We start from the raw sequence: 17,460 nt of genomic DNA, 5'->3' as shown, positions 1-17,460 counted from the left end.
CTATTAACACTTTAAAATAATTAGAGCTGTCGATTCTGGGATAGTGCTGCAAGCACTAGGCAGTTCAGGCAGCATTTTTGGCAAGGGGTGCCACAGTAGTGTCACGGTTAGTACAGTGTTCAGAGTTCAATCCTGGCACACTCTCTGAGAAAGTTTGCATGTTCTTCCCATGAGCACGTGGTTTTCCTCTCCGTGACACAAACAAGAGAAAATCTGCAGATACTGGAAATCCCAGCAACACACACAAAATGCTGGAGGAACTCAGCAGGCCAGGCAGCATCTATGGGGGAAAAGAGTCCTGCCGAAGAAGTTTCAGACTGAGACATCGGCTGTACATTTTTCCAAAGTTGCTGCCTGACCTGCTGATTCCCTCCAGCATTTTGTGTGGGTTTCCTCTGGGTGCTCTGGTTTCCTCCCACAGTGCAAAGACATACCGCTCAGCAGGTTAATTGGTCATTATAAATTGTCCTGATATTAGGCTAGGGTCAATTAGGTGGGTTGCAGGCTTGTTGGGCTGTTCTGTGCTGTATCTCTAAATAATTAAATAAAATAAGCAATCAACGTTTCAAGATTTCTTTGTTACCCCAGCATGACTGATTGGTATTAAGGTTAGCAGTTTCAGAGAGAGGGGAGATAAGTTGCCGGTTTTATAAAGCCGATGATCTGGATGGAGCATGTGACTGGAAACACTTTGCCTTCTGTCATTAATCACGGTGTAAGTACCTGAAGGGAAATTGTTTACTGATAACGGTACAGCACAGGCCTTTCAAGTCTGCGTGAATGGAAAAATTTTGTTAATGAGGCTACACCACTCTTCTGCCAGAGGATGTAGGCATTGATTTCAGAACCAGCACTTATTCACCATCCCTGGGTGCTTGAGATTGACAGCAGGTGTGAATCATGCACAATATAAAACTTCATTTGCTGGGCTAGATTGCAGAAAGAAGGCTAATTTCATTAAGGGCTGTCACATTGACTGAGTTTCAATGGGAGTAAAAACTTTTTTGTGCGCAGTCTATGCAAATTATTTCATTACAACAGTCCATTGAGATTTTATGAAGCACTGGTGAGGCCTCACTTGGAGTATTGTGAGCAGTTTTGGACCCTATCTCAGAAAGGATGAGCTGAAACTGGAGAGGGTTCAAAGATGTTCACAAAAATGATTCCAGGATATGAAGAGCGTTTGATGGCTCTGGGCCAGTATTTACTGGAACTCAGAAGAATGAGGGGTCACCTAATTGAAACCTATCAAATAGTGAAAGGCCTTGATGGAGGGGATATTTCTTACGGTAGGATAGTCCAGGACCCAGAGGTCACCGCCTCAGAATAGAGGGGCATCCTTTTAGATTGAAGGTGAGGAAGTTCTTTAGCTAGAGAGTGCTGAATCTGTGAGATAATTTGCAACAGGCCACTGCGGAAGTTGAGTATTTATGTCTATTTAAGGCAGAAGTTGATAGATTCTTCACTGGTCAGGGCATGAAGGGATACAGGGAGAAGGCAGGCGATTGGGACTGAGAGCAAAATTGGATCTGTCATGATAAAATGGTGGAGAAGACTGGGTCAAATGGTCTAATTCTGCTCCTAAGTCTTATGGTTATGATTTTATGAAGTGTGACATAGTGTTCCAGTTACAGAGAATGTGCAGGCACACAATAAGATGCAAGAATCATATTTACTATCACTGTCTTACATTATATGACATGAAATTTATTTTGTGACCATCACGAGATAGATTGGGAGGTCAAGAGTCCAACTTCTCGTACTAGGGAGCTCTTTAATAGTCGTGTAATATTGGGATCAAAGCTGTCCTCGAGCTTGCTGTCGTGTCCTTACTGGCTTTTGTCTCTTCCCCTTGATCTAGGGTGGAAGTGCAGCATAGGAATTGTACCTGATTCCAGTTCAGAAAGTGTGAGTATTTTTATTTGAAGGAGGAGCGTGCTATCTTTTATTAATTTTGTGATTTAACAGTGTTCAGATTCATGGTTTTGTTTCCATTTTAGTGTTAGATTTGGCCTTGGAGTTACAAGTCAGAAACAATTGGATAGCTTTTCAGAGAGGCCTGATTCTTTGATTCCACAGAAGTAATTCTCAGTGCATATATGGATCAACCATGGCTGAGTGGTGGATTGAATTTGATGGGCCGAGTGGCCTGGTTCTGCTTATACGCCTTAAGCTCTTATTGTCAGGGTTGGAGGTATATATAAAGAGGTACTTGCAGCCACCCAGGGTAGAAGGCACTGTGGGAGAGAACAGTGGCGACGCAGGTACTCTGGAATCTGTGGTGGGTTGGGACTAGCCCCTGCAAGCCAGTTCTCCAATCAGAACAGCTTTCTGGTGTTTGCTTCCCGGAAGCCATACTGGATTGCAGTGGAGCCTGCACGAGATGAGGAAATGCTGCGATCTCGTTCTTGCAGAAACGTGGCTTCAGGACAGCATCCTGTGGGCCATCACTCTTTAGGCCATGCTAGTCAGGGTTTTGTGCTCATTTTATTTTGTAACTGTTGATGCTATTGTAACTCGATGTGCTGTCTTTTGCAGCTCCAGAGAAAAGTTTCAGTCAGCTGTATACGTGTGCATGGTTGAACGACAATTGAACTTAAGAGGCTCTTAGATGGAATATCTGCGGAATGGAGGGATACCGACCATGTGCAGGCAGTAGGGATTAGTTCAATGAGCCTTTGTGAGTTTAGTTGGCTCAGTACAAAATCATGGGCCCAAGGGCCAGTTGCCTGTGCTGTATTCGGGTTAGTGTTCTATGTTCTCCCTGTGTAAGTGACTAAGTGAATTTGAGAGGGAGAGTTAATTGGGCCAAATGCAAAATGTATTTTGACAGTATTAATCTTTTTCTACCTTTGGGAATCAGAAGTGAAGTTGTTATAAATTTAAGTCTCTAATATTAAGACGAGTAGAAGGATATAATTGTAGTCACAGAATGTGAAAGTATTAGTGTAGTGGGTTGCACAGGAAATGCACTACAGTATTTCCCATTCAATTAAAACTGAAAATTTATATTTGGGAGGGGAGGAAGGAATGGCAGTAATTGACTGGGTTGTGATTGGCCCATGAGAACAAGAAATGAGGATGTGTTGGCACATCTTTTTTACTTGGCTGATGAGATAAAGTGGCTCACAAGGAAACATAAGTTTGCATTTCCAAGATGTAGCTTTGCCTCACTGAATGATTTAGATTAGCTTCTTCCCCTCTGCCATCAGATTTCAGAATGCTTATTCCTGTTTCTGCACCTTGTTTTTGTAATTAATAATGTTTATATCTTGTACTTTACTGCTGCTGCAAACAACATATTTAGCAAATGTCAGTGATAAGAACTGATTATGAATGTGGTCAGAGATTGCACTGGGGGTAGGGAAAGGAAGGAAGTTCACCATTGTGACCATAATTACAGTAGTGTATCAGTTACACGACACTATTACAGGTTGGGATGTTGGAGTTCAATTCTAATGCTGTCTGTAAGAGTTTGTACATTCTCACTGTGACCACGGGATTCCTCCAGGTGCTCTAGTTTCAGACCATGTCCCAAAGATGCACTGGTTAGTAGGTTAATTGTGTGGTGCGTGGCCAAGTGGTTAAGGCATTGGTCTAGTGATCTGAAGTTTGCTAGTTTGAGCCTCAGCTGAGGCAATGTGTTGTGTCCTTGAGGAAGGCACTTAACATTGCTCTGCGACAACACCAGTGCCAAGTTGTATGGGTCCTAATGTCCTTCCCTTGGACAACATCGATGGCATGGAGAGGGGAGACTTGCAGCATGGGCAACTGCTGGTTTTCCATACAACCTTGCCCAGGCCTCAGTCAACATCGAAATCGATGGACAGCCGAAGAGAAGAGAATTGGATATTGTAAATTGTCCTGTGATTAGGCTAGGGTTAAATACGTGGGGTGCTGGGCGGTGCAGCCTGTTGGGCTGGGAGGGCCTGATCCACACTGTATTTCTAAATAAAACAAAACATTTCCCTCTGATTCTGTGAAGTAAGTGGCTTATTGTTTTCCCTCTGGAGTTTGTTTGAGAAGTGATTTGAACAGGAACTCAATGTGTTTGCCTTTTTGTATCTTTCCTCGCAGGCTTGCTAAGGAGGCAAACTTCACAATCTGCTGGCAATGAATGAAGCCAATGAAACACAGGGGACCTATGACTATGACCTGATCGTCATTGGAGGTGGCTCTGGGGGGCTAGCAGCTTCAAAGGTAAGGCCAGAGGTCATTTTGCTGAGGTTATAGCAGGGGTTCCCAGCCTTCTTAATGCCATAGGAAGCTACCATTAACTGAGGGGTCTGTGGAACACGTGGAGAAGCTTCTCAGAGGCAAGTATAAAGTCTCAATACACAGGAATATCTTCCGATTCAGGAGGGCCTACAAGAAAGGAAAGAATCCGTGGGCAAACTGTATAACACAGTATTTTTGCAGTTAAATCAAACAGAAATGCAACGTTTAAGCAAAGTGCTAAGAATTCTTGAGTTGTCATTTATTCTTGCATCAGGCCAGTGTTATTTTGGCTAGTGCTGTTCCTCGGGACAGTGTTATTCCTCGGGCCAGTGTACAGAGTCTCACTCCGTCCGAGCACTCTGCACCCCGACAGCATGAATGTAAGATTTCTCAAACTTCTGGTAACACTGCACCATTTTTTTCTAGATTTGTGAATCTATCAAATGTACATCAAAACACACAGTGAAATGCCCATTTGCGTTAACAACCAACACAACCGAAGGATGTGCTGGGGGAAGCGTATAAGTATCTCCACCCATTCAACATAGCCTGCCCACAACAGCCAAGCCCCTTTCCAACCCGCTCACTTGCGCACAGATAGGCCTCCTACCACAGGGCAGGCTGACTCCAGGGTTCTTGGGCTCAGACTCTCAGATCTCAGGTCTCCTAGCCTCCGGTCCCTAGCCCAGACTCTCGGGCATCAGGCACCAGACTCGCAGACATGTCAACCCAGGGTCTTCAAATTTTTGGGCTCCACCTTCCTGCTGACCCAGTGTAACCAGGAAACGCTCTGACCACCAACTCCTGCCCCAACTCTTCACTTACTGCCCTTAACCTAACTTCTCCCTCATCCCTGTCCCTTAACCCTGACCTGATCCTGTACTGTACCCAAAGAAATCCCTATGAACTTTAAAAAAAAAAGTAACTCTGTCTGAACCACGAGCTTGACAGACTTCACAGCTCAACACCATCTTGTCCTGGAGCAATCTCATGATCTATCTGGCCTCCATCACTCTATCTCTTAACCCTCTCCACCCTCTCCATCTTCTCTTCACCCAGGCACTCCTCCCAGTGCTTTTGGGTCAGAGTCATGGGGAGGGTCAGCAGAAAGGAGTAATTTGCAAGTTCTTTCCTTGAACAGCTTCATCCATCTTCTTCCAAGGCAAGGGTTCCCAACCTTTTTCTGCCATGGACCCCTCCTATTAACCGAGGGGTCTGTGGTCCCCAGGTTGGGAACCCCTGTTCCAAGGTGTTTCTTAAAACTTTTAGTTTGGCTTTTTGTCGTCAACTTTAATACACTGTGTAGCTCAGGTTCACGTTCTTTCTAAGAAGATTGTGTGACTTCTCGTGTCACGTTGAAAACAGTGGAAGTTGTTTAATCGATGTGTGTTTGAAGAATCAGGTATAGCGACGTTCCAATAATTCAGCACATGGAGTTCGGTGTTGCCAGACCAGGAACCCCCCTGGGAAAACCCAGAATCTACTTCAGGCTCTAGTTCCCTCAACTTGCACGATTGTTCTGTTTTTCTGGGGTAGCACACACAGAATGCTGGAGGAACTCAGCAGTCAGGCAGCATCTATGGAAAGGAATGAACAGTCGATGTTTCAGGTCCTGAAGAAGGATCTTGGCCTAAAACGTTGACTGTTTTCCTGTAACGTAATGCTGCTGAAAGTACATTTTCAAAGCATTTATATGCTGAGTATGTTTTTCCAAGGCAACAAACTTGACTATAGCCAATGATGGTAATCTGAGGGCTTTGGCTCCTCTCAACGGAGTTTGAAGTGCAAGTTGATCTCAGAGACGAGGGCTCAAATCAGTTGAGTCTGTTTGTTTTTCCATTGCCGCTGAGTTGTTAAGGGGATGGTGAACTTGGGAATATTATGCTCCAGTGTGGAGTAGTTTGAATAGTGAGGGAGCAGAGCTAATTATCGAAACACTGCCTAGTTCTTTTTCTCCCTGGATCATCACCAAAATCAAGCTTTCTGCCATGTCATTTTGCTGTGAGTACAAAGATTCCAAGTTTACAAAAGGAAATGGTCACAGCATTTTATTAGATACATGCACTTTGGATATAGAGAACTAATTATATGAAAACACTCCTGTACATTGAAAGTAAATGTATATTTAAGATTTTTAAAATGTACTTTAGTTACACACTGCAACAATTCAGTCAGGGAGAACGGGGGAAGCATTATAGTTCTAGGGTCAGCTTTGCCAGTGAGATTCTGTCTGATAGGTGACCTAACTTCCATATACCTTTCACCTACACCCACACCTCTTCTCATACCTTTTGCTTAACGTTCTCGATTTAAAACAACCAATTGGCCTAATATTGATTGCTATTTTGTAGTTGTGCAGCACTGAAATGGACCCTTCGGCCCAACGCATTCATGCTAGGCAAAGTGCCACCTGACCTAGTGCCATTTACCTGTATCCCTTTGAACCTTTGTCATCCACGTACCAGTCCAATTGTCTTCTGAATGCTTTATACTTGAACCCACATCATCCACTTCCTCTGGCAGCTTGTTCCACATAAGCACTACCCTTTGTATGGGGAAGGGTGGAGGGAAATGGTCTCTCGGGTCTCTTTTAAATAACCCTCGCATTAAACCTATTCCAGACCCATTTTGGACTTCTCTACACGGGAAAAAGGCTGTGACCATCCACCTTAACAATGCCCTCACGATTTTGTAAGCCTGTTGGGATTGTGGAAGAGATATTGAGCGCCTACCAGCTTTGTTTAGGAGGTCCTCCTGGGAAGTCTGGCCCTAGCTTTAAGAGGAATCTTCTAAAAGACAATCGAGCCAGCGGACGCTGACTCTGTGGGGGAATTTGCAACGAATTACTCAGGTACATTGAATTTTGAGGGTGAGGTTATTTTTAGTTTCCCACAAGTCTGGCCTGAGGTTGCTTTAGATGCAGTTCCAAGAAAGAGGTGATTCACTGCAAGGCAGCCAGCCGTCTGGAAAGGGTAAGAGATTACAGCGTGAAAACAGAGCCTTCAGCCCTTCTTGTTCATGGAATCAGCCCCATTTTCCTGCATTTGGCCCATCACCCTGTAAATCTTTCCTGTTTAAATGTCTTTCAAATGTTGAAATTGCACCCACCTCCGGCACTGGTGCTGTTGTACTTAGTTGACTTGAGATCATCCCCAGGTGACAGCAAGCATCATTGAAGAGGACTTCACATTGCTTTAGGTTTGATTTAAAGATTAACTCTGTTTGTCACGTGTGTTGAGGTATTGATGCATACAGTGAGGTGTGTCACTTGCAACAACTTACGGACTCACTTTCAAGGTCTCCACAACTCGTGTTCTCAGTATTATTATTTTTTGTATTTGCACAGTTTGTCAGTCTTTGTGTCTGTTTTTTTTGTTCTATATTTCTTTGTTCTACTGTGAATGCCCGTAAGAGAATGAATTTCAGAGTGGTATATGGTGACATATGCGTACTTTGATAATAGACTTACTTCGAACAGTCCAAGGATGTGCTGGACTGTCCCACAAGTGTCGCTACACTTCCGGCACCAACGTAGCATGCCCACAACTTACTAACCCTAAACCGCACAACTTTGGATTGTGGAATGAAATTGGAGCACTCAGAGGAAACCTATGCAGTCACAGAGAGACCGTACAAACTCCTCACTGAACCCCAATCTGTCCTAAAACAAAACCACAGTGATATGCTGAGACATGGGGAGAGACTAGATAGGCTGGGACTATTGTCCCTGATGTGTAGGATACCTGAGGTTTATGGGAACTTGAGGGGCATAAAATAACTCTCATGTTTGAATACAAACCCTTCATTGCCTCAGAGTTTTTGTGAAACGTAAGTTCATTATTATGAAACAAACACTATTTGGATGACAGCTGAAGAGGGAGGATGGAAGTTATGGGTAAATGATTTTATATTCTTATTTGACTGCAGAATAAACTGCTCACAAGAGTAACAACTTTCATTTGGCTCTTTAACTGTGTGAGAGTGTGTGAGTGAGAGAGTGTGTGTGCGTGCGTGTTGAAAGGAGCTTGTTTTGCTGTTGTTTTGTTGCTTTCTGTGTTCGCCTGAGCAACGTGAGCATAATATGCTGGTGCCGGATTGATAACACTTGTGGGCTACCCTGGCACATCCTTGGGTTGTAGTGGTTGTTAACACAAACAACGCATTTCTCTGTATGTTTCCACACACCTGATTTAAAAATCTGAATCTGTCTTTCTCCCCAGGGTACGGGAGTGCAGTCAGAAAGCGTGTGTTTGCAGAGAACAGTGGGGAACCCGAGGGGCAACTTTTTCCACACAGACTTGTTAACGATCAAACCGAGTGCCAAATGCTGCAATATCTGCTTCATGTGTCTGAAGGGAATTTCCATTTGGTATTTAGCAACTTCTCATTGACCTCTCTCTCCCTCTCTCATTACTTCACAGGAAGCGGCCTCATATGGGAAGAAAGTGCTCGTCTTGGATTATGTCACACCCACACCTCGTGGAACTGCATGGGGTAACACTTTAAAATTTGTCCAATTAAACAAAACATTCTAGTTTTTTAATGTCTGACTGGTTTATCCATCTTTCGTATTTTACATAAGTTTTGCAGGCCATTTAACTAATTACTTCCCTCCTGTAGGAGTTGTTGGATACTAAAAGATGACAAGTCAGCCTGGTTGAATATAAGATGCTGGAAATCTTGAGCAACGTACACAAAATGCTGGAGGAACTCAGCAGCATCTATGGAGGGAATAAACAGTCGAAATTTCAGGCCAAGACACCTCATCAAATGCTGAAGAAGGGTCTGGTCCGGAAATGTCGACCGTGTGTTTCCCTCCATAGAGGCTGCTTCACCCAAGTTCCTCCAGCCTGACTCTTTCACCATCTTGCATCAACTGGTTGGTGAATGGTTGATTCATGTATAGTGATTAACTGAATGCAAGTCACTTGGTGAGGCAAACCCAGGTCCAAAATTTGCTTCTACCTGCTTCGATTCTTTCTGTTTGAATAAATCAATATTAGTGCTTTTGCTCTCTCACTGAGAAACTGGCTCCATGACTGGAGTTGGTTTATTGTTGTTGTGCAAACAGAGGTACAGTGGGAAAAACTTGCCGTGCATACTATACATACGGATCAAATCGTGACACTGCGCATTGAGGTAGAACAAGGTACAACAATTACAATGCAGAATAAAGTGTGACAGTTGCAGAGAAAGTGCAGGTAAATAAGATGGAAGATCAGGACAAGGTACGAGATACTGACAACTTTTTCATTGTCATCTTATGCGTGACCTTGTTTCCGTTTCTCTCTCCATCCCTTTGTCCTTTTTTTGATTCCTCTATTAAAGAGGGGTCCAGCAGAGGTTTTTAAGAATGATCGTGAGGATGAAAGGGTTAATGTACGAAGAGCGTTTGATGGCTCTGGGCCTGTACCCACTGGAGTTTAGAAGAATAGGTGGTGGGGGCAGGAATCTCATTGAAACCTACTGAATATTGAAAGGCCTAGATGGAGTGGAAGTGCAGAGGATATTTCCAGTTCTGGGAGAATCTAGGACCAGAGGGCACAGCCTCAGAATAGAAGGAGATCCTTTTACGACAGAGATGAGGGGAATTTCTCTAGCCAGAGGATGCTGAATCTGAAGAACAGGGGTTAGTAAGTGGTGACACTTGTGGGCTGCAATCCTTGCTGATTTGATTTTATGCAAACAATGCATTTCATTGTATGTTTCGATGTACGTGTGACAAATAAAACTGAGCTTTCTCTTTATCCTTTAATTTCTTTAGCCAAAGGGCGCTGAATCTGTAGAAATCATTGCCATAGATGTCTGTAGAAGCCAAGTTATTGGGTATATTTAAAGTGAAGATTGATAGCTTTTTGATTAGCCTGGGTGCTACATTACGGAGAGAAGGCAAGAGAATGGGTTTGAGAGGGGGAAAACAAACCAGTCGTGATCGAATGGCGGAACAGACTGAATGGCTTAATTCCTTCTAGTCTTATGTTGGGATTGGGAAGATGGCCCCTAAATGCCATAAAGCCATAGTTATCTCCTGTAGTATATTAATGAATTCTTATTCCAACCAGAATTAATTTCGATATTTCCCAGCTTACCTGGGAGTATAGCTTATTTACCTTGTGGGGAGGGGCAGGAAATCTCATTGACAGTGAAGGTGGTAAATGTGCTAGAAATGCTTGGGGAGACGGGTGGAGTCTCTGGAGAGGGTGTTTAATACATAACCCATTACTATTTCACTCTGATCTCACCCGGAATGATTAGGTCTTGGAGGGACGTGCGTCAATGTGGGCTGCATCCCAAAGAAGCTGATGCACCAAGCAGCACTTCTACATCAGAGTCTCGAGGATGCCAGGAAGTTTGGCTGGACATTTGAGGAGAAAGGTTTGTGAATTCAACGCAGTGGCGCAGTCCTTGTGGTTGTGCATCCACCTTCACAACCAAGATTACCTCCTTCCACTTCCAGGATATCCCTGCTGTTAAAACGTGAAGTTTAGTTCTGTCTGGACCAACCTCTTGCTGTTGTCCCCCTCTTGTGAACTTGGACATCCAATGTTCTGATGTTATTGTCAATAATTCATACCAAGTGCAATTCTCCCTTCGCCTCTCTCTAGCCTTGGCTGCTAGACAGTAATGATCTCCAGTATTGATTTCATTGTTTCCCAAAGCCTCTGTGGCCGCCTTCCATTTCATGGTAACTCAATGCTTGTCCTTCAGAGATCTATATATCTTGTGGCTTACTTTATGGAATTTAAAATGTGTCCTATATTGAATTGTGCCCAAGTTTTAAAACTTCCCAAAGTAATCTTTGTTTCATTTGCATGGAAAAGTGCAGGCCATTCAGCCCACAGTGTTGTGCTAACTTTTTAACCTACTCCAAGATCACTCTAATCCTTCACTTCTACATAGCCCACCATTTTTCTTCTGTCAGTGTTCCTATCTGAGTCTTTTACATGTCCCTAATGCAGCTGTCTCTACCGCCACAACTGGCAGCATGTTCTGTGCACTATACCTACCCCTGACCGCTCCTATCGTTCAATCAACTTAAAATTATGCTCTTTCATTAGCCACTTCCACCCAAGGGAGAAATACTCAAAAAATCCATAATAGAATAATACAGTTGGCCCTCCTTATCCGTGAGGGATTAGTTCCGGGACCCCTCGCGGATACCAAAAAACGCGGATGCTCAATTCCCTTATTCAGCCTGCCTCAATGCGGTGGACCTTAGGACCCAGGGGAACCCCAGACCTTATTTAACCTGTCTCAGTGCAGTGGACATTAGGACCCGGCGGTAGAGCTCTGAATCCGCAGTGTTTCTGTTCATGAAAATGATCACGATTGAAAATAAAGTGGAAATAATAAAGTGATTGGAAAGAGGTGAAATGCCATCAGTCATTGGAAAAGCGTTAGGCTACGTCGGTCAATGATTGGAACAATTTTAAAGAATAAAGTGAGAAAGGCTCTGCCCGATGAAAACTACAATTATTACTGAGCAACGCAGTGGTTTAATTATTGGGTTTTGGGTTTTTGATCCTCCACATCAACCCGACATGGTGGAGAGCGCACTCTGGAGCAATCTGTCACTGGATCGAATTCAGGAACTTCTGTTCCCGAGCCCAGCACTGAAACATACGTTCTTAAGTGTTTTATATGCATAGAAAGGTAAAATATATACTATGTACTAAGACAAACGTTTGACTAATTGACGCTAAATAATACTGGATGTACCTGTTCCAACTTAGTAAGAGAACTTCCGATTTTTTTCGATCCCGAACCACGATAACCCACACACATCCTCCTGTACACTTTATTTAAATCACCTCTAGATTACTTATAATACCTAATGCAATGTAAATGCTATGTTGTTATACTGCATTGTTTAGGGAATAATGACAAGAGGAAAAAAAAGTCTGTACATGCTCGAACAACAAGTGCTGGAAGAGCACTTCCGGGTTTTCGCGATTCGCGGTTGGTTGAATTTGTGGATAAGGAGGGCCAACTGTAACCATAACAGAATCAAATGAAACACTGCTTGGGCATTCAACAGGGGTGCAAAAGACAACAAACTGTGCAAATACAAAAAGAAGAAATAGTAATAAATAAATAAGCAATAAATATCAAGAATATGCAATGAAGAGTCTTTGAGGGTGAGCCCATAGGTTGTGGGAACATTTCAGTGATGCGACAAATGAAGTTATCCCCTTTGGTCAGGAGCCTGATAGTTGAGGGCTAATAACTGTTCCTGACCCTTATTGTGTGAATCCTGAGGCTCCTGGACCTCCTCACTGATGACAGCAGCGAGAAGAGAGCATGGCCTGGGTGATGGGGGTCCCTGATGATGGATGCTGCTTTCCTGCATCAACACTCCATGCAGATGTGTTCAATGGGGGGGAGAGCTTTACCCATAGTGGACTGGGCCATATCCACTACTTTTTGTGGGATTTTCCATTCAAGGGCTTTGGTGTTTGCATACCAGGCTATCCTGCAGCCAGTTAATATACTCCCCGCCACACATCTATAGAAGTTTGTCAAAGTTTCAGGTGTCATGCTGAATCTTTGCAAACTCTGAAGGAAGTAGAGGCACTGCCATGTGTTCTTGGTAATTGCACTTTGAAATTTCAGAGCCTCTGAAATGGTAACACCCAGGATTTAGAGGCATTCTCCACCTCTGATGAGGGCTGGTTTATAGATCTCTGGTTTCCTCCTCCTGAAGTCAATAATCTTGTTGACGTTGAGTAAGAGGTTGTTGTTGTGGCATCACTTAACCAGATTTTTCAAACTCCCTCCTGGATACTGATTGATCACCACCTTTGCTGTGGTGACACCAAGTGTGGTCTAACCTGAGTTTTATAGAGCTACAGTATTACCTTGTGACTCTTGAACTCAATACCCTGACTAATGAAGGGCAGCACCCCATATGACTTCTTAACCACATTATCAACTTGTGTGGTAGGTTTTGAGGGATCTATGGACGTGAACCTCAAAATCCCTCTGTTCCTCCACACTGCTTGAATCCTGCATTAACCCTGTATTCTGCCTTCAAATTCAGCTTTTCAAAGTGAATCCTGAGCTGAATACGGAGGAGATTTACCAGGATTAGAGAGAATGTCTTATGAGGATTGGCTGAGCAAGCTTTGGAGCAAGGGGGGATGAGAGGTGATTTGATAAGGGGCACAGATTGAGTGGGCAGTCCGAGCCCAGGGCAAAAATGGCAAATATGAGGAGGCATAACCTTAAGGTGTTTGGAGGAAAGTATAGGGGAGAGGAAATGTCAGCGCTAAATTTTTTACAGATGGGTGCATGGAACGTGCTGCAGAGGCAGATACATTGGGGACATTTATGAGACTAAAATAGGCGTAAGGATGAAAGAAACAGGCTATGTGGTCTGAATGGCCTAATTCTGCTCCTTAGACTTGTGGAACAGTTAGATTGATCTTGGAATACGTTAAAAAGTCTTGAGATAGTTGCCACCTTGTAAAGATGGATTTCATGACTAAATAGGATTCCATCTACTAAATAACTACTTTCTTTTCTCTGCAGTCCACCACGACTGGGCGACTCTGAGGGAAGCCATTCAGAATTACATAGGCTCCCTAAACTGGGGCTACAGGATTTCCTTGAGGGAGAATGCTGTTACATACGTAAATGCTTATGGAGAATTTGTGGGACCTCATAAGATCAAGGTAATGGCTCCGTCAACTGCAGCCTTGTCCCAAGTTGCATCGGGTGCAAAGCAAATTGGCCTAATGTTTGGATATGAGCACTGTCTCAAACACATCACCTTTCTCCGCACTAGGCATGTCACGTGTGTCATTATCAATGGTTTATTACTGCTTTTAGCAATTTTGGCATATTGTTGTAGATGCTTAGTTGTCCCCTGGATCACTGTTGCCGTGTGGCCAAGTGGTTAAGGCATTGGTCTAGTGATCTGAAGGTCGCTAGTTTGAGCCTTAGCTAAGGCAGCATGTTGTGTCCTTGAGCAAGGCACTTAACCACACATTGCTCTGTGGCGACACTGGTGCCAAACTGTATGGGTCCTAATGCCTTTCACTTGGACAACATCGGTGGCATGGAGAGGGGAGACTTGCAGCTTGGGCAACTGCTGGTCTTCCATTTAAAAAAAAATCCCTGCCCAGGCTTGCACCCTGAAAACTTAAGGTTGGATGGAAGACCAGCCGTTGCCCAGGCTGCAAGTCTCCCCTCTCCACACTACTGATGTTGTCCAAGGGAAGGGCATTAGGACCCATACAGCTTGGCACCGGTGTTGTCGCAGAGCAATGTGTGGTTAAGTGCCTTGCTCAAGGACACACACGCAGCCTCAGCCAAGGCTCGAACTAGCAGCCTTCAGATCACTAGACCAACACCTTAACCACTTGGCCGCACGGCAACACTAGGTGGCAGATAATAGGTGAGGAGGAAGTGAGTAATTGGTGGAGGCGGGTGGGGGAGGGTGAATGAAATAAGAATCTGGGAGGTGACAAGTGGAAAAGGTAGAGGGTTGAAGAAAAAGGAATCTGATAGGAGAGGAGGGTGAACCATGAGAAAAAAGGAAGGTGGTAGGGCACCAGAGGGAGGTGATGGGCAGCTGAGGAGAAGAGAAGGTTTAAGAGGGAAGGAAGAGTGGGATATGAAGAAAAGTGAGAATGGGGAGGAGGCGAAATTACTGGTATATTATCTAGGCAGTGCAGAATGTAGCCTACAATATGAATGATGACACTTTTCAGTTGAAGTTTTTAATTGAAATCTTCTCTACCATCCAGTAGAAATTCCAACAATACCAATGTAACTCTTGTGTCAGTTACTGGTTTAATATAGGGGGTGATAGCCCCCAGCCCAGCCAAACTTAAGAAATCTGGTTTGGGTGGATGCTGCATGATGTGTCCCTGTTACAAATCAGTACCCCGAAATAACAAACAGTACACAATATGCAATTAAACGATTAAGCTTTGTAATTCTTACTTTGACTATATGGTTAGTAAAGAAAATGGAAAAAAAAAGAAAAAGGGCCCAATCTTGTGAAACAGTCTATTGCGCAATGTTGGAGCTCACTGATAAACCGATTGTCCACCATCGACCTCCTCTGATTGTCGCTGTCCTTCGGACCCTCACTCCAAGTCCACCCTGTCCGGCGGTCTCCAACTCTCTCCATTCGCGTCTTCTGCCCTCATCTCTCTCTGGCAGAAGACCGTGAAAAAACAACAGCCTTCCAAACCCCATTATCACAAGTCATAACCCAAACATTGCTGCTACAGAGAAACCATTACATTATCAGTGAAACCTTAAAGAAGGTTTCACACCATTGAAACCCTACAGCATGTTTTAAAAGAGCAGGTTGAATTTTGCCTGGTGTCCTTGCTAGTAATTAACAGTCACTCAACATCGCAATCGGGTTATCTAAGCCTTATATTGTTGTTTCCTGAACCTTGCTATGCATACCATCACAGTGTAGAAGACACAACGACTAGTGATTGCATTTCAAACATGGCTCTAGTGGTGAAGTGAATTGGGATGTCATGAGAGGTTTTTTGGCAGAATCTCCAGAGCTGAATTAGTCTTCATCAATCATATTCCTCTTTGTTTTCAGGCAAAAGATAAGAAAGGGAAAGAAACATTTTACACTGCTGAAACCTTTATCCTAGCTACGGGGGAGAGACCTCGGTACCTGGGCGCTGAGGGTGATAAGGAATATTGCATCACCAGGTACTCATTAACATTTTATTTTGTTCTGAGCATTGGGAGACTTGTTCTGAGGTTGAGAGCCAGGAAGAATGTTTGGGGATTCTCCCACATACTTCCAAAAAACTCAGTTCATCTCCAAAATGAATGTGCAGTGTGGACATAGATTGTTTGGTGTTTGAAGATTGTGGCTGAGCGTGGAAGTAGTCCCTCACTCCAACAAAAGCCTTTGATATCAGAAGCAGTCCAGGATGTATCCTGGGCAAAGCGATAAAGTAAAACGTGGCTAGAAATATTTGAGTCTGCCGATATCTGTGGAGCGGAGCAGCTTCTCAACGTTCACATTGCAGATCAACAACCTTGCAAGGGCTGGAGAATAATGAGTGTTTGATAGCTGTAGGCATATACTGGCTGGCAGTTAGAAGAATTAGGAGGGATCTCATTGAAACCTAATGAATGTTGAAAGGCCTTGATAGAGTGGATGAGGAGAGGATGTTTCCTTTAGTGGGGAAGTCCAGAACCGAAGATTGCAGCCTCATGATATGAGGATGTCCCTTTAGAACAGAGATGAGGAGGAATTTCTTTAGCCAGAGGGTGGTGAATCTGTGGAATTCATTGCCACAAGTGACTGTAGAGGCCAAGTCATTGGATATATTTAAAGCAGAGGTTAGTAGGCTCTTGGTTAGTAAGAGCGTCAAAGGGTACAGGGAGAAAGCAGGAAAATGGGTTGAGAGGGATAATAAATCAGCCATGATGGAATAGCAGAGAAGACTCTGGGCCAGATGGCCGAAGTCGGCTCCTATGTTTTATGGGGGTGGTGGTGGGGTGGAAGTATTTTGTTTTGCTTCATGGAATTCTGACCTGACCTTGGATCCAGTCAATAACTGCTTTAACTCCCACATGTAGAACATTATTGCGCTGGTGGACATGATTTTAAAGGCCATACACTCCCAGAGAGGTATGGTGTCCATTATCTTCCCATTCTGCCTCTTGAATATTTTGAACAAATGCTTCCAACATCCTTTGCTCCTGCTGCCAGATTGACAAACTGGCTCTCTGCTCTATGTTGACAAATACAGTACTGTGCAAAAGTCTTAGGCTCCCTAGCTATACATGTGCCAAAGACTTTCACACAGTACTGTACATGTTGTAAAATTTGCTTTGTGGCAGCAGTGTAGTGCAATAGATTTTAAAAATCTATAAATTACAATAAGAACAATATTTAAAAATTAAATAAAATAATGCAAAATGAGCTCAAAAATAGTGAGATAGTGTTCATGGGTTCATTGTCCATTCAGAAATCTGATGGCAGAGGGGATGAAGCTGTTCCTGAGGTGTTGAGTGTGTGTCCTCAGATTCCTGTACCTCCTCCCTGAAGGTAGTAATGAGAAGAGGGAATGTCCTGGGTGATGGGGGTCCTTCACGGTGGATGTTGTTTTTGTCCGCAATGCTGGAGAGGCTGGTGCCCGTGATGGAGCTGACCAAGTTTGCAACTTCCTTCATCTTTTTCCAGTTCTGTGCAGTGGCCCCTCCATACCAGATGCTGATGCGGCCAGTTGGAACGCTCTCCACGGT

At 43.8% G+C, this 17,460-nt stretch overlaps 1 protein-coding gene across 2 annotated transcripts in view; it reads left to right on the top strand.

Annotated features, from left to right (window-relative positions):
- LOC140734605 (thioredoxin reductase 1, cytoplasmic-like) overlaps positions 1-17,460 on the top strand; it is a 48,993-nt gene that overhangs the window by 15,280 nt on the left and 16,253 nt on the right. The window contains exons 2-7 of one of the 2 annotated variants that reach the window (XM_073058811.1): positions 1,862-1,908; positions 4,078-4,200; positions 8,640-8,712; positions 10,474-10,593; positions 13,750-13,892; positions 15,794-15,909. In XM_073058811.1, the coding sequence (XP_072914912.1) occupies positions 4,114-4,200; positions 8,640-8,712; positions 10,474-10,593; positions 13,750-13,892; positions 15,794-15,909 (539 nt within the window). In that variant the 5' untranslated portion in view covers positions 1,862-1,908; positions 4,078-4,113. The remainder of the gene's footprint in view (positions 1-1,861; positions 1,909-4,077; positions 4,201-8,639; positions 8,713-10,473; positions 10,594-13,749; positions 13,893-15,793; positions 15,910-17,460) is intronic. The other variant, XM_073058810.1, reaches the window with a different exon arrangement.

Source organism: Hemitrygon akajei, chromosome 10 (genome assembly GCF_048418815.1).
Source record: "Hemitrygon akajei chromosome 10, sHemAka1.3, whole genome shotgun sequence".
In the NCBI taxonomy this organism is placed as follows: Eukaryota; Metazoa; Chordata; class Chondrichthyes; order Myliobatiformes; family Dasyatidae; genus Hemitrygon; species Hemitrygon akajei.
This window is presented reverse-complemented; position numbering and strand designations above follow the sequence as displayed.